The 15822-nt window shown below is 43.9% G+C and overlaps 1 protein-coding gene across 2 annotated transcripts in view; it reads left to right on the top strand.

The window, feature by feature from the left end:
• The window catches only part of waplb (WAPL cohesin release factor b), a 40964-nt gene extending 29251 nt beyond the window's left edge, over window positions 1-11713 (top strand). For both annotated transcript variants that reach the window (XM_078279813.1, XM_078279812.1), the window contains exons 11-20: window positions 997-1108; window positions 1221-1318; window positions 2306-2382; window positions 5252-5385; window positions 5528-5643; window positions 5855-6028; window positions 9433-9652; window positions 10637-10725; window positions 11326-11421; window positions 11575-11713. In XM_078279813.1, the coding sequence (XP_078135939.1) occupies window positions 997-1108; window positions 1221-1318; window positions 2306-2382; window positions 5252-5385; window positions 5528-5643; window positions 5855-6028; window positions 9433-9652; window positions 10637-10725; window positions 11326-11421; window positions 11575-11640 (1182 nt within the window). In that variant the 3' untranslated portion in view covers window positions 11641-11713. The remainder of the gene's footprint in view (window positions 1-996; window positions 1109-1220; window positions 1319-2305; window positions 2383-5251; window positions 5386-5527; window positions 5644-5854; window positions 6029-9432; window positions 9653-10636; window positions 10726-11325; window positions 11422-11574) is intronic.
• Window positions 11714-15822: the final 4109 nt, after the last annotated feature.

Genomic DNA, 15822 nt, shown 5'->3' with positions numbered 1-15822 from the left:
CGATGATGATGTCACACAGACGACCAGCGATGTGTGCTTAGAGCAGCTTTGGATCTGAAAGCAACCTTACAATCACGGAGGAAAGGTGTCGATAGAGCCTCCATTTTTATACCGTAGCGTTCAACAGTAACGAGGTCTGAAAACATACTGAGAAAACACGAGGTGTGTAGGAAACCGTTTCCCTCTCGCGGAAATATTCTCAGCGGTTACTTTCATTCACTCCACGGACCTTTTTCACAGCAGACATGTTGACTTGTCATAGTAGGAAAAGCACAGCTGAAACTGATAACCTGAACGACGGCTCAGTTCCATCAGTGAGTCAGCATGAACAACACCAGGGCCTCTGCTAAGTGGAATGCAGCCATCAGTAATGGTTCTGAATACACCAGTGTTTTTTTTTTTTTAATGACATGTCAACATGCCTGCCGTGAAAAAGGTCTATAGTCCACTATAAAATACCCACAATGCACAGCTGATTTGAGCGTACGTATGATCTACGTTACATTTAACTCCGGTATACTCTGTCTTTTTCCAGGGAGTCCTGTCCAAGACAGCAGTATAATAATTCCATATTAAAATATACAGTGAAAAACAAGCAATATAAAACAGAAAAAGCCAGTTGGCAATCTAACATCTCAACATAATCACCAGCAGCGCTCCGTAACAGCACATGTGCATTTAGTACTCTTTAGACTTTAAACTGTGTTATAGTTGGTAGGTAGTGTAATTGAAGATGATTCTGCAATTTATGCCAGGATGAGGGTGCAAAAACGTTAAAGGCACTTTTCACCAAGACATGCGTTCATACATGATTGGCCCATATGATCGAGGATTACATTTCCTGGTGGTGACTTTAGGAGTGAGGAGAGAACCTAAGTAAGGAGGCAGTTCACACAGTATGGCCTTAAAAAGAAAAATACACCAATGCTCCCAACGCTCTCATACAAGCTACAAGGTGTAGATTTGATTCCTGTTGTCCCTCCTCTCCCCCTGCAGACGGGTCATCTAGCCATGGAGACGTTACTGTCTCTGACCTCAAAGCGAGCGGGAGACTGGTTCAAAGAGGAACTACGACTACTGGGAGGACTGGACCACATCATCGATAAAGGTGAAAGATATTCTAAAGAATTTCTATTGACTCACAATAACGGGGGAAAAAATAAGGACGATGCATCTGGTTTCTGATTCTGTCTCCCTGTTTTCTATCTCTCCCTCCACAGTGAAGGAGTGTGTTGATAACTTAAACCAGGAGGCTGAGAAGGAGAAGATGGTGTCGTCCCTGTGGGGAGCTGAGAGGTGTTTACGCGTGTTGGAGAGTGTAAGTGCGACACGGTCTATAGAACAACGTACCTTTGTAGTACGCAGTACTCTCAGACTCAAATATATCTTTTGGAAAACTTTTGTAACTGATGAAAGAAGATGTTAGTGGAACTAAAAGGATCCGAGAACAAATGGTTTCATTTTTTTAAGTCAGCAATCAACACAAAGAATGTACAGTATCTCACAAGAGTGAGTACCCCCCCTCACATCCCTTTAGTAAATATTTCATTATATCTTTTAATGGGACAACACTGAAGAAATTACACTTAGCTACAATGTAAAGTATTAAGAGTACAGCTTGTATAACAGTGTAAATGTGCTGTCCCCTCAAAATAACTCACACACAGCCATTAATGTCTAAACCGCTGGCAACAAAAGTGAGTACTATAAGTGAGTACTAGTACAATCTCTAGGTATGGTGAAGGGCATGTGATGGGTGTACTCACTTTTGTGAGATACTGTATACAGTTGACACAAAAATCATTAATATAAAGTGACATAGTTTGGTGAAATTTCTCCCATAACCTGTTCCCACTGTTGACATTTAGTTGAACTCTTTGATTAGGACATCTGCTTACTTTACATAAACAAGGAATTACATTTTGGGAGTGTGTAATGAATATTGCAAAAAAAAAAAAAAAAAAAATGCATCCTACCTTTACCTTTGGGATTGCTTGGACACAGTCGGGTCTATCTGGCTACAGGTTTGTCTTTATTTCCAGATGTAGAGGTTGATCTCAGATGTAGGTGTACATTGATTAATCACAGGTTTGTGCCAGGGCAGGTGCTTTTTTTTTTTTTTTTTATTTTTGGACCCATAAGGATTCACCTCCACAGACAACACACACCTCTGTGACTTTGCAACCAACACGATAACTAAAGACTGGGTGACCCTTCACAGCAGCAAGAGAGAAGTTCAAATCTCATGGTGATACTATATTCTCCAAAATGAAATGTAAATGTGTGTGTGTGTGTGTGTGTGTAGGTGACGGTCCACAACCCAGAGAACCAGGGCTACTTGATCGCCTACAAAGACTCATCGCTCATCATCTCCTCTGCAAAGTGAGAAAACACACACACACACACACACACACACACACACTCTCTCTCACTCTGTACATTCCAGTCGTCAGATAGGATTCAGTATGATTTTACAACACAACCCTGCTGGTAATCTTGAAGCTGTGAAACTGAATTTATAAAAACAGAACATGTTCTTCTTTCTCCTTCCTCTTCATCATCTTGCCATGTCTATTCACTGGGGGATCTTAGTGTCCCCTGATGGTCAAAAGATCTTTTTAAGAATATTCTTGAGGACATGCTGAATACTTTATATGTACACATATAAAGATAGTGAACACTGACTGCAGATTAGATTAGTGTGTGTGCCAGTCTAACTCTGTATGCCGGATGGTTATTATGTGTGTCATTATCAGGGGTTTTATTGATTAATTTCCTGGTGGTGACATCCTGTCAGTCACAGCGCTGACCTTTGCCCTCTGACATCAGCAGAGAGAGAGTGTAGTCCACTGGGAAATGACCCGACCTCTGTCTCTCTGTCTGTCTCTCTCTCGGTCTCTCTCGGTCTCTCTCTGTCTGTCTCTCTGTCTCTGTCTCTCTGTCTGTCTCTCTGTCTCTCTCGGTCTCTCTCTGTCTGTCTCTCTCTGTCTCTCTCTCTCTCTCTCTCTCTCTCATCGTCACTGCCCTCGAGTGTTTCAGGCACATATTGGTGTTTGTTTTAATCTGAGAGTCAGTTTTGTCTAAATGTAGTCACAAAAATGTCAAGAAAGGAAATATCATTTACACTTATTTTCCTTTTATTAAACAGAAATACAACCGTACACCTCCTGAATTGAAGTTTCTCTCTTTCTCCGTCTAAGACGAGATTAATTGCTTTAACTCATTATAAAACACACTTCATTCAAACTCTATCTGTTCAGAAATGCCTCGGTTAGTCTTAAGTCCACTGTCTCAACAATCAGCAACTCTGGTTTGGTCGAAATAAACCTTTGATTCACTAAGTTAGATGTAAGAAAAATATTGAAATGAAAATATTCTGGCTCTACACGCTGTTTTCCCCCTGTGGGCTCTCGCTGCCCTCGCCTGCTGAGCAGCTGCTCTCACCCGTTCCTCAGAAGCAGACCATTGAGTTAGCAAAACGAAATAACAAAAATAACAACCGTTAAGTGTTCTCAGCCAATCGCTGATAGACGATATGTTTGTGAAATCGCCCAATGTGTTGGTATCGATGTATATGTCAGCCTAAGATGCATTTTAAACAGTCTAACACTTCATCCACCAGAGAGCTTCTTATTTAACTGTAAAATCTCCCCTCAATACATGTCAGTGGTTTAGTTGTTGTTGTGTTGTCCCAAATATGAATATCTGCCCTTATAAATACTGTCAGTCAACCGGCATTGCTTTACCTTCTCACGCCTCCATCACCCTCTGTGTGACCGGACCTTCGCGCCCCCCCCACACACACACACACACACACACACACACACACACACACACACACACACACACACACACACAGAAGGTCTGGCGGGGGGGTATGAAGATGCGGATGAAATGGGTCAACAAAGAGCTGCTGTTTCAGTGGGTGACGCAGGCCTCTGTCTGAGCATTCAGCTGTCCTCTCTGTTAACTCAATTAACCCCAAAACCACAGGGTGAGCGAGCGAGCACTGCCACCTAATCTCCACACACACACACACACACACACACACACACACACACACACACACACACACACACACACACACACAGGCCTTTCCCTCCTCTTTGTTACCGTACTCGCTGCTCTTATTGTTTCAACCCAAACTCAACCCTCTGCCTCTCTGAGTGTTTCAGCTGTCTTTTCAATAATCCCCCAAACCACCCTTTAGGCAGCATAAACACACACACACACACACACACACACACACACACGTCCTATTGCGCATTGATTATCCCTATCTGCGTCTTAGCAGGAACCAAGTTTTTCTTGTTGCTCCATTGACACTCTGTTGCACACTTCTGTCCATAAAAAGGAAAGTATACGCCAAATTTGTATCTCCTGTAGTTTTCTTATCCGACCCCCCCTTAACTCTCACTTTGTCCTTCATTCTACACCGTTGCCCCTCCTTTCTCTTTCCCTTTTTTCTTTTTGTCTTCCTTAATTTCCTTCCTGTCACTCTGTCCTGTTGTTCAGACTCTGGTTTCTGCTCTCTGTTCCGTCACCGCTGTCATTAGATTTAATCTAATTAGTTATTTACATCAGGCGGCTGACCTGCTTCACCCCTTCTGCTGCTGCAGCCGGCCTCTGTGTGTGTGTGTGTGTGTGTGTGTGTGTGTGTGTACTTGTGGACACATCTCTCTCTGAATGCTGCTCTGTTTTATGATGGAGTAAGAAAGGAAAGAGGGTCGTCAAGTTGCGAGACATTCAGCTAGACATCTGGATGTAAATCCAGTTTGTGTTGGTGGTGAACGAGTGACTATAACATTTGTATGCATCTTCTAATAAGACAAAGTAGGTTAATCCACAGGAAAGCTATGATGAACAAAAACACTAAGGCTGGTATATCTACAGCGTTTCAGTCTAAGTAACCTTCATCGTCATATACCAGAAGAAGGTGTGTGTACGATGAAGGTTATATCAGGCAGCTTGATCAGCAGGCTGTCCTCCTACACACCTGTCATACTTTCAAGTGTGCAGAGATTTCTTTGAGTTTTTTTAGGACGATTATTGAATTCATCGCATCATTGTCTTGTCTTGCAGCTAGGTTAGGTTGGAGAGGTAGCCTCACGTAAAGAGCTTTTGTTGTAAACCGAAATAAAGTTATTGTTTCATGTAATCGGTGTGCAGTCCTTTGATCCAAACACAATACAGAATTATTTTTTTTTAAACTGTTCTCCTTACTCCCTTCTCCTCCTCCTCCTCCTCTCAGGGCGTTGCGGAGGTGCGAGGAGATGATCCAGCGTTACAGCAGGGAGCTGAACTCAGACGGAGCCGTGGGGAAAGCCGTGGAGGACTGTATGAGGGCCATTATAGGAGTCCTGCTTAACCTGACGCACGACAACGGTTAGCGCGCACACATAAACGGATCAGAAACACACTTTACTGCTTGCACATTAACACGTTTCCGGGAGTTCTACTGGAAACTAAAATGTTGATTAATTTGAGTGGATTGTGTGTGTGTGTGTGTGTGTGTGTGTGTTTGCAGAGTGGGGCAGCACGAAGACAGGAGAGCAGGAGGATTTAATAATGACGGCTCTGAACTGTGTTCTCAAAGTACCTCAGTATCTTCCACAAGAGCAGAGGTTCGACATCCGAGTACTGGTGAGAGACACACACACACACACACACACACACACACACACACACACACACACACACACAGTTAAGCGAGCTCAGAATCTGTAAAACACTAACTGAAAAGTTTTAAAAGGACAGACACTTGATCAGACTTTAAGTTAAAACGAAACGTTGCCACTGTGTGTTAAATGAACACCTCTGACTGTGTGTGTGTGTGTGTGTGTGTGGCGTTCAGGGTCTGGGCCTGCTGATCAACCTGGTGGAGTACAGTGCCAGGAACAAGTACTGTCTGATGGAGATGGAGATGGAGGGAGGTCAGGGTCCCTGCGACTCCACCGTCCTGCTGAACCCTCCGCTCCAGGACATCACCTGCACCGGCCCACTCAGCGCCATCGCTGCACTTGTACAGGTACACTGTCTGTGTGTGTGTGTGTGTGTGTGTGTGTGTGTGTGTGTGTGTGTGTGTGTGCGAGTGGTGTTTTCAGACTACACGAAGCAGCATCATCATCAATTATGAATCATTGTCATTTTTTTCTCTGATTAATCAATAAAACGTTTAGTCTATGGTATTTCAGAAAATAATATTTCTGAGAGATTAAGTTCTCAAAAAAAATGACCGTAAATCTTAAATTAGCATTTTTGCCAGTCTAAGAATCCAGAAAAAAATCAGCAAACCTGATTATTTAAGATGCTTGCAACAGGGAGTGTCTGGCATTTGTGCTTGATAAATAACTATTAATTCTGTGATGGAGTAATTGCATTATGTTACCGTTGTTTTAACTAGAGCTGCAAAGATGAATCAATAAGTTGTGAACTATTAAATTAACCGGCAACTATTTTGATAATCGATCGGTTTGAGTCTAAACGTCTTAAATATCTTTGAGTTGTGGACAAAACAAGACATTTGGGGCTTTGGGAAACTCTGATTGACATGTTTTACCATTTTCTGACATTTTATAGAGCAAACAACTCCTCTATTAATGGACTGTATTTCATAGAGTGCTTTTGTAGTCTGAAAGACTACTCAAAGCGTGTTAACATGGTACAGGAACATTCCCCATTCATACACCGTGGCCGAGGAGCCACCGTACAAGGTGCCACCTGCTCATCAGAAAAGCATTTACACTCTGATGGAGCAGCATCGGGAGCAATTCGAGGTTCAGTGTCTTGCCTAAGGACACTTCGACATGGGACTGCAGGGCCACCAACCTTCCGATCGGTAGTCAACCGCTCTCACCACCTGAGCCGCAGCCGCCCCTATAATTCAGAAAATAATCCACACATTAATCGGCAAGGAGAATGATCGTTAGTTGCGGCCCTAGTTTCAACCCTAGTCCAGACAGAGGAGTGACTGACCTGTGAACCAGCTGTTGTACATAGTTTTCAGCTTGACGTGGCATCTAGTTACAGATAGTTAAAGGTGCTCTAAGCCATGTTGGGTGACGTCACTTCTTGTTGACGGTTGAAGTATTTTCAAACAAAACGGAGGCTAGCTCGCCCCTCCCTCCTCCTCATCCCGTCCCCTCCAGCTCCCTTCCGCGCACTAACCCCCCCATCCGCTAGACAGGCAGCTAGCAGATAGTGAGGAGATGTTTTTTTACAGTGTGTTCAGGGGACAGGCAGATAGTGAGATGTTTTTTACAGTGTGTTCAGGGGACAGGCAGATAGTGAGGAGATGTTTTTTACAGTGTGTTCAGGGGACAGGCAGCTAGTAGATAGTGAGATGTTTTTTTACAGTGTGTTCAGGGGACAGGCAGCTAGCAGATAGTGAGATGTTTTTTTACAGTGTGTGTTCAGGGGAGAGGCAGCTAGCGGATAGTGAGATGTTTTTACAGTGTGTTCAGGGACAGGCAGCTAGCGGATAGTGAGATGTTTTTTACAGTGTGTTCAGGGGACAGGCAGCTAGCAGATAGTGAGGAGATGTTTTTTTACAGTGTGTTCAGGGGACAGGCAGCTAGCGGATAGTGAGATGTTTTTTACAGTGTGTTCAGGGGACAGGCAGATAGTGAGGAGATGTTTTTTACAGTGTGTTCAGGGGACAGGCAGATAGTGAGATGTTTTTTACAGTGTGTTCAGGGGACAGGCAGCTAGCAGATAGTGAGATGTTTTTTACAGTGTGTTCAGGGGACAGGCAGCTAGCGGATAGTGAGGAGATGTTTGCTGTATGTGACAAAAAATGTTGTAGCCTAAAAAATGCGTGACATCGCTTAGAGCACCTTTTTAAATGGTTTAGAGCAGGGGTCTTCAACGTGTTTTAAACCAAGGACCTCTTAGCTGAAAGAGGCCAAGCAGGGACCCCCTACTTTTGTATGAATAGGCCAGAGATAGAGATGCATGTCTTAGAGACTTCTGCCTCCACCCCAAAATAAAAAAAATGACTGGAATTTGATTTGTGTTGCTCCCAGCCCTGAAAGGTATGTCCTACAGTACCACTCTTTCCAAAGTTTGGTGAAGCACAAGCAGCATCGGAATAATTTCTGCAGCAGGTGCTGTATTAGAAATATTTCACGGTGATCACATTTGAATTTAAGACTGTAAATGAATAGTCGTATTATCCTTGTTGCTTACGCCGTAGTCTCAGCTGTGCTTTGTTCTGTACTGCTGTAGCAGATCAGTTTCCCACGAGCACCATTAAAGCTGCTTTTAAATCGAATAATTAAATTAAATTAAACCTTCTAATTTGATTTGGCTGATGCTCTTCCAGCGAGGTCAACGGTAGAATCAGCAACAGCAGCCTGATGACAAACGGAAGGAAACAGGAGAGGAGAGGTGGGATGAGTTATTGTTCAAGTGAAGATAGTTGGAAAAGATAAGAACGGATAAGATGTGACTTTTATTCAGAGTAATGAAGGATGGAGTGATTGTTCCGATGTCAGGTTTTAAGAAATGACTTCCAGGAACATTTTGGAACACAGTAAATGTTGAAATTAAGATGAACTTCATCAACATGGCTTGGGGAACTTTGAACACAACTGCGTGAGGTTTTCACATAGCCTGGGAAAACCCTGACGAACTTCCGTCATATTTGAGATTTGCTCCACAAGTCCGTCTGGCCAAGAGCCCGTTCAAGCCCATTTCCAATTTTTCCAAATCGAGGCACCAATCACAACCGTTGAGGCTTCACACGATGCATCATGCTCGCTGGTTGAGATGTTTTTCAGTCGCTCTGCATACGTCATCTCCTTCATCGCTCTGATTGGTTGAAGGACTATCCAATTGCGCCCAGAGGCGTTTGAGCCCTTTGGAAATGGGCTGTGAATGAAGCTTCCCCAGACCCTTCTCAGTTACAACTGAGAAGGGTCTGGTGTCAACCAGGCTAGTTTTTACATCAATTAAAACAGTAAATGTGAAGTTGTTTGTGTAGCACCTTTCAAAACAAGCCAAAGTAGAATAAAATGTCAAAACTATAGACAAGAAATACCCAGGTAGCCAGATTAGATAGCTGTTAACATGAAAGAGGTTTTTCTTTCGTCTACTATTAGTCATTTCCTACAGTTGTTACTGCAGAGTTTTAAAGCTGTTAATATGCAGGTTTTTACAGTTTTCTGACTGGCACCCTGCGCCAATTTTAACTAACAGATATAAAGGTGTTTTCATAGCCCTTTTTACAAACACGTCCGTTAAAGAGCCCCTATTATGCTATTAAACAAAGCATGTAAACCTATTCTAGTAGACCCCCCAAGAGTACAAATATGATGCTAAAAATGACTATAAGATGGGCTCTTTAAAGCATACATATGCACACCGTGCGCTAATTTTTTGCTAACCATGTGTTGTTTTTTTGTGAATTGTCTTCGTGTTCGTCCTCATCAGCTGTTCCTCCAGCGGGAGCGGGCCGCCATCCAGGCTGAGGCGCAGACAGATGACCTCATCAAGGAGGCGCCGAAGCCTGCGCTGGACAAGAGCGGCGAGTGGCAAGAGACGGGCGGGGAGATCCAGTGGGTTGCCAACGACAACAACGTAGAGAAACCGGAGGATGAAAAGAAGAAGAAGGAGAAGGAGGAGGAGGACGAGGAGCTGGACCTCAACAAAGGTAACAACCACGCTGTTGTTGATTTTTGTAATGGTTTCGTGTGAAGAATTTTGCTCGCTGCTTTTGCGCTAGTCTCGTTTTGCCAGACCTTCCTCTACAGCGCTGCGGAGGAGCGGCCAGTACAATCGTACTCAGCCAGACGGAGCCACGGTACCTCTGCAAAATAGTCTAAGGAAGGAACTTGTTTTGGTGGAACATGTGGACGTTCAAAAATAGTTTTAGTCGTGCAACAGAAAACTCAGATTGGACAGATAGTCTAGCTAGAGATCTGAGGAGCAGTTCACCATAGTCCTCACAAATCCACCAGAGGTTAGAACGCCAACACAAAGGAAGAGGAAGGGGACGGACATCTGGCCGAAAAGAGGGACATCTGGCGGATATAGACTACCTGAACGCTAACCCGACGAGCCAGATGGTTTGTTCCACAGAACATCTGAGAGTCAGTCATTGGAAACCGTTTGCAAAAGTGCACTTTCAGTCAAAGATTCTCTAAACCGTCTCTGGAACAGCCGCGGCCGTCACACACACCTAAACCACGCCCGTGGCTGCCAGAAGCTCCTCGCTGTACGCTGATTGGTTCGGTCCGCTGCTGTTCGTACAGAAAGGCATTTACTTGACGGCCTGACAAGATGGACTTTCAGGCGATATGTCATCCCGCGATTCTTGCTGGATTGCGCGATACTGCGAGAATCCAGCTGCAGTGCAAGGTAACCTGAACGCCTTAAACTTCAACTCACAGCTTTAAAAGAAAACACCTGACGTCATTTAACTCCACAGCAAAATAACGGTTGGCTGAGGCCGGTTGATTGCCTAGCAAGAATAACGAGAAAAAAAACTCAACTAGTCTGATCAGTGCGTCGAAACAAAAACGGCAGCGCAGTGCGCCTCACGTTTTGCAACCTGCAAACACTCTGTCTGATCGCGGCCTTAGTGTGTACATTTAAGAACACAAGACCTGAACATGTTTGTTCCTCCTACTCTCAGCTCTGCAGCATGCAGGGAAGCACATGGAGGACAGCATCGTGGCCTCCTACACAGCACTGCTGCTGGGCTGCCTGTGTCAGGGGAGCACGGTGAGTGAGACACACTCACACACTCACACTCACTCACTCTTACACAACAAGAAAGATGCCGGATATAGAAGCAATGCACCGATTCTCTCGCAATATTTCTGTTTTGTGGACTGGTGAACCCCGCCATTTGTTTTGTATCATATCAGCATCAGCACCTTTGCCAAAGAGCTCAACATGCAAGTGCATTAGTTCCATTTTTTTTCTGCATAACGTGCAACTTTTAAGGATTTCCATCCCTTTATTACGTCCAATTAACCACAGACTTAAACCAGTGTGCTCTTTTGTTTAATGCTACGTCATTATTTGGCTTGTCTGAAAGGTTTCACTGGTCAGGATCGACATAAACGTCGTCCACTGAATTCCTGTCGGGTACACACTGTTGAACACATTTACACACAAACACTATTGGACACATAGATGCATTACACACACACACACACACACACACACATTGGTACATGCAAACATCCACATATAGAACCTGAGATCAATATGGTATGCACTCATAATTATCAGAGTTGAGCTGTGAATGTTAAAATCTCCCGATACTTCATTCTGTGTGTATCATATGTTTTAACTCTCTCTGTGTGTCTCCACCAGTTGAATGTGACTACTGTGAGAGACAACCTGCCGAAAGGAGATTTCTCCATCATGACAGAAATGCTGAAAAAGTTCCTCAACTTCATGAACCTCACGGTGAGTCGCAGCTGTTCAGAAAAACATCTTCTTTGTCTGCAAATCACCTAGTTGTAAACGGTTAAATGGCGTGCGTGTGTGTCTGTGTGTACAGGTTTGTTGTATGCCGATGTCTTTTGTGTGTGGAAACTGATCTCTACTTTCTCTCTGCAGTGTGACGTCGGCACCACAGGACAGAAGTCCATCTCCCGGATCATTGACTATCTGGAGCACTGCTAGAGAGAAGCCTTTCACACACACACACACACACACACACACACACACACACACACACACACACACACACCACAACCATTCCTCATTCCTCTTCGTCACCACCATCATCTTCTCAGATTAAGTTTACTCCTGGAACACGCACACACACACCACAACCATTCCTCTTCGTCACCACCATCATCTTCTCAGATTAAGTTTACTCCTGGAACACACACACCCCCAACAAACACCTCTTCTTCATCATCATCTTCCTCTGCGTGTTGTGACCAGACGTCGTCCAGTTAAAGGCAGTTTTCGTTGTCATGGTTTCAGCAGTGGAAACTCCAACATAACTGAATGAAAAGGGAGTTTTTTTCTTCTAAGTTGACTTGAGATGAACTCAAATGTATTATGACTATATGAGGTATGCACCCCCCCCCCCCAGCTGTGATCAGATTTTTATTTTAAGATACAATCCAAGTCAGTATTTTAATTTTTCCCCCACCCGTCCTCTATTTATGAAAGTTGCTCACAAGGATGATCCAGCCATTTTAGTTTTTTAAATCTTTTTTCTTTAATTGTTTTTGCGTTTGATACATTTCCTTTTAAAGTTTCCTCCAATTCAGCTTCCCCCCCCCCCCTCGTATCGATTGGTGACAGTTTGGAGTGAAGGTGACATCCGAGAGCCTTTTCCCCTGGAGTGGGCTCCTTCTCTCGGGCCCGGGTGATGGGGTTCTCGTACTCTGTTTAAGCCGTGCCGAGGAGAGTGCCTTTGCCTGGGCTCAAAACAGAGCCCCCGTTTCTTTCAGGTTGTTCTGGACTGGACTGCCAGTGACAGGAACTCCTGTTTTTTGAAAGTATGGCGGCGGCACGTTTGGCTGTTTTGGTGGCTGTGGATTTCATCTTGTGTGCCTCATCCAACTCTTTGCCATGGAAGGATGACAGTTGCTGCCAGTTGTTCATAAGCGTGGTGTATGGTGGTGATGATGACGCCATGTCTTCTCTGAACAAACTCCGGGTCCTCTCTTTGCCCGCACCACGAAACTCCTTCACCCTCATGCCACGAGTCCATTTGGCAAACTCCTCGGTCCAGTTTGTGATGAGCGAAGTCGGCATGACCAGCGGTGTGCGATCATTTCTTGCCTTGACCCTCCCCACTCTGTGGGAAAGAGGCGGTTTGAGGCAGAGGAATCGAGTATTGATCTATTCTGGCCAAATAGCACAGAAGTGACACAGCCGAGACCCGAGAGCCTTTTCCCCTGGAGTGGCGTCCTTCTCTCCGGCCCGGGTGATGGGGTTCTCGTACTCCGTTTTGAATGTTTTAGCCGTGCCGAGGAGTTAAGCTAAGTCAGGCAGAGCCCCCGTTTCTTTCAGGTTGTTCTGGACTGGACTTCCTGTGATAGGAACTCTGTTTTTTGAAAGTATGGCGGCGGCACGTCTGGCTGTTTTGGTGGCTGTGGATTTCATCATGGAATGATTGCTGCCAGTTGTTCAGAAGCGTAGTGTATGGTGGTGATGAGGACGCCATTTCTTCTCTGAACGTTCCCCAAATTCCTGGTCCTCTCCTTGCCCGCACCATGAAACTCCTTCACCCCTCATGCCACGAGTCCATTTGTAGTCCAGGACTCCTTTTGTGCAGCTAAGGTGGGACTGCCTCTAAATGTTTGCAGTAGGTCTGTTTTTAGGGGGGGGTTTTCATCCGTATAGAACCAGAGAATGTGTCTCTCTAACCTCTTCAGCAAACTAGCATACATAAGAATGACATGACACTGTCATGAACGTGTCATAAACAAGTCATAAACGATGACAGAACGCTTCTGTCAGTAAGTCTCATTCAGTTTTTGTCATGACAAGTTAGAGTTATGGTTATGGTTAGGGTTCATGTGTCATGACAGTGTCATGTCACTCTTATGTAGATGCCTTCAAGTAAAGTGTTACCCAAGTTTCTTCATAGATGGTTAATAACTTGTTTGTTTATACTTTAAAGATTAGTTATCAGCACAAATATGGAAAAAAAAATCTCTCTGGACGGTGTCTTTCACTCTATTGGTTATTCATTCAACATTAATAACTGATTTATTAACTTTAATAACACTTTTGTGAAGGCCGCCTTATTAGAAAGTGACAGCGACTTGTCTTGGCTCCGTCTCGTTGGCCGCGGTGAAGATGCGCTGGCATATCGACACGCAGAGGACCGATCTAAAAGAGATGTTGAATATGAAAATGTGGCTTCCTACTTGACAATAATAACAATCGATAAGGAACGCTTTCAGAACACTTCCCATTCCGATGATCCACTTTCCACACCGAGAACCAAAAAAAAAAGACTGTTTGACAAAATCAGAAGTGATGATCTGGCTTCCATGCTTTCCCACAAAACAATGTTACATATATAAATATATAATTGTTTTGTATTTATCACCAGACACCCTCTTGTCTGAGCAAAATCCCATTTTAAAACTTTCAGTTCAAATGAATAGTTTGTTCCTTTTAACTTCCCGAGTGTTTTGCCATCAGGGCGGGAAAACGTGTGTGTGTGTGCGTCTGTGTGTGTGTGTGTGTGTGTGTGTGTGTGTGTGTTTCCCCCAGACAGTCTGTTAAGTTTGTATCTTCTTCACTAATCGTGGGGGTGGGGGGGGGCAGAGATGTTAGTCTGTCTTTTGATTTCGAGAGTTTAAGTGTGATCATTTTCTTCTTTTGTATCCAGACGAGTTCTTTTTGGATTTCATCCGTTTTGTAAAAGTTCGACGCACGTGTCATTGAGCATGTTCATCCCCGTTAAATTGCATTTGTCTGTGATCTCACACACACACACACACACACACACACACACACACACACACACAGCTTAACCCTCACACTCCTTTGTTTTGTTTTTTTAAAGTTTACAAGAGCTTTATTCACAGACGTCTGGAAGAATGAATGGAAGAGCTTTTTTGTACATAGTTCTTGTACATAAATTGATTTCCTCACATAGGAGGAGAGGTTGATGGGGGATGGGGGGGGTTGGGGGGGGGGTTTGGGGGGGGGGGGGGGGTTAAATTTAATTTAGACCAGTAGACTCTACTTTTCTGAATCTGACTCTATTTTTCATTTTCTAAAGCCTTTTCTCCCAGTCGTGTTGTTGTTTTGGACGGACAGAGAGCTTCTTAACAAGCCACCTGCAGGAAACACTTGATCTTTGTACCAATTTGCAGACTGATGTCTTTGGTTACCTGTACATAATTTTAAAATAATAAAAATTGCTACTTTCAGTACCTCCGGCGCGTCTTGTCTCTTCTTTTCTCTGTCCGTCCTCCTGTTTGTGTTCCGTGACGATGGTCCTTTCTCAGAATCATCTCCCCTCCACTTTACTTAGAAAGGTCAATGCTTCTGTATTTTTCTTTTTGCAAACGTTTTCAAATTATTGGAAAAAATGTCTGCAGCTTCTTTTTTTTTTCTTTTTTCTTTTTTTCCAAGACACAAACTGCTACAAATGATGACCAAGCTCATAATGAAAAAAAAAGATGTTTTGTATAATATATATATTTCTTGCCAACAGCACAAAGAGCATGAAGTTCTGTTGTCACTCAACATCATGTGCAGTTTTAGACACCAGGACCATATCTAAAATACATATTTCTGAGAAAATAATGACAAATTGCATAAATCTTGGACCTTAATGTCTTTTCTTACTGCAGGAAGCACATAATATACAGTATTGTAGGAAAGTAGAAAAAAGTTATTTAGGGTTTCACCAGAAAACCTGTTTAACCCGCTGGCACGTGTCTTTATTTCCCCGGTTGGGGGCCCGGTTGGGGGCCAGTCCCAGCCTGATGGCAGCGGTAATGTAGAGCCCAATAGTTTGTGATAACAGAAGCATGGACGGAATCGCCAAATTGAGAAAACAACAACCTATAAGAAAGATTCCATATGGCTCTACATTAAGTCTTAAAATATGACCATTTCCAACTGAGCCGCCCCACTGGAACTGTAGCTTAAAAAACGTCTTAAAAATACATTAAAAATTATTCCCAGTGGCTTAAGCCTGGTGTGGGGGGGCGATTTAGGCCCGGTGGGCCACCAGGCTTGCAATACACTGGGGGGGGAAACACTCATTTTTAAAATATTCATTCAGTTTTTAAATGTTATTTTGTCCCGTTTGTTCTCTCCCACGTGTCCTAGTTATAGCTCCTCTGAGCGCGCCGGGCCTGCGCTGCTCTTCCC

This window comes from Sander vitreus, chromosome 21 (genome assembly GCF_031162955.1).
Source record: "Sander vitreus isolate 19-12246 chromosome 21, sanVit1, whole genome shotgun sequence".
Taxonomy (NCBI): Eukaryota; Metazoa; Chordata; class Actinopteri; order Perciformes; family Percidae; genus Sander; species Sander vitreus.
The sequence above is the reverse complement of the archived record's forward strand: the minus strand, read 5'-3'. Positions and strand labels throughout refer to the sequence as shown.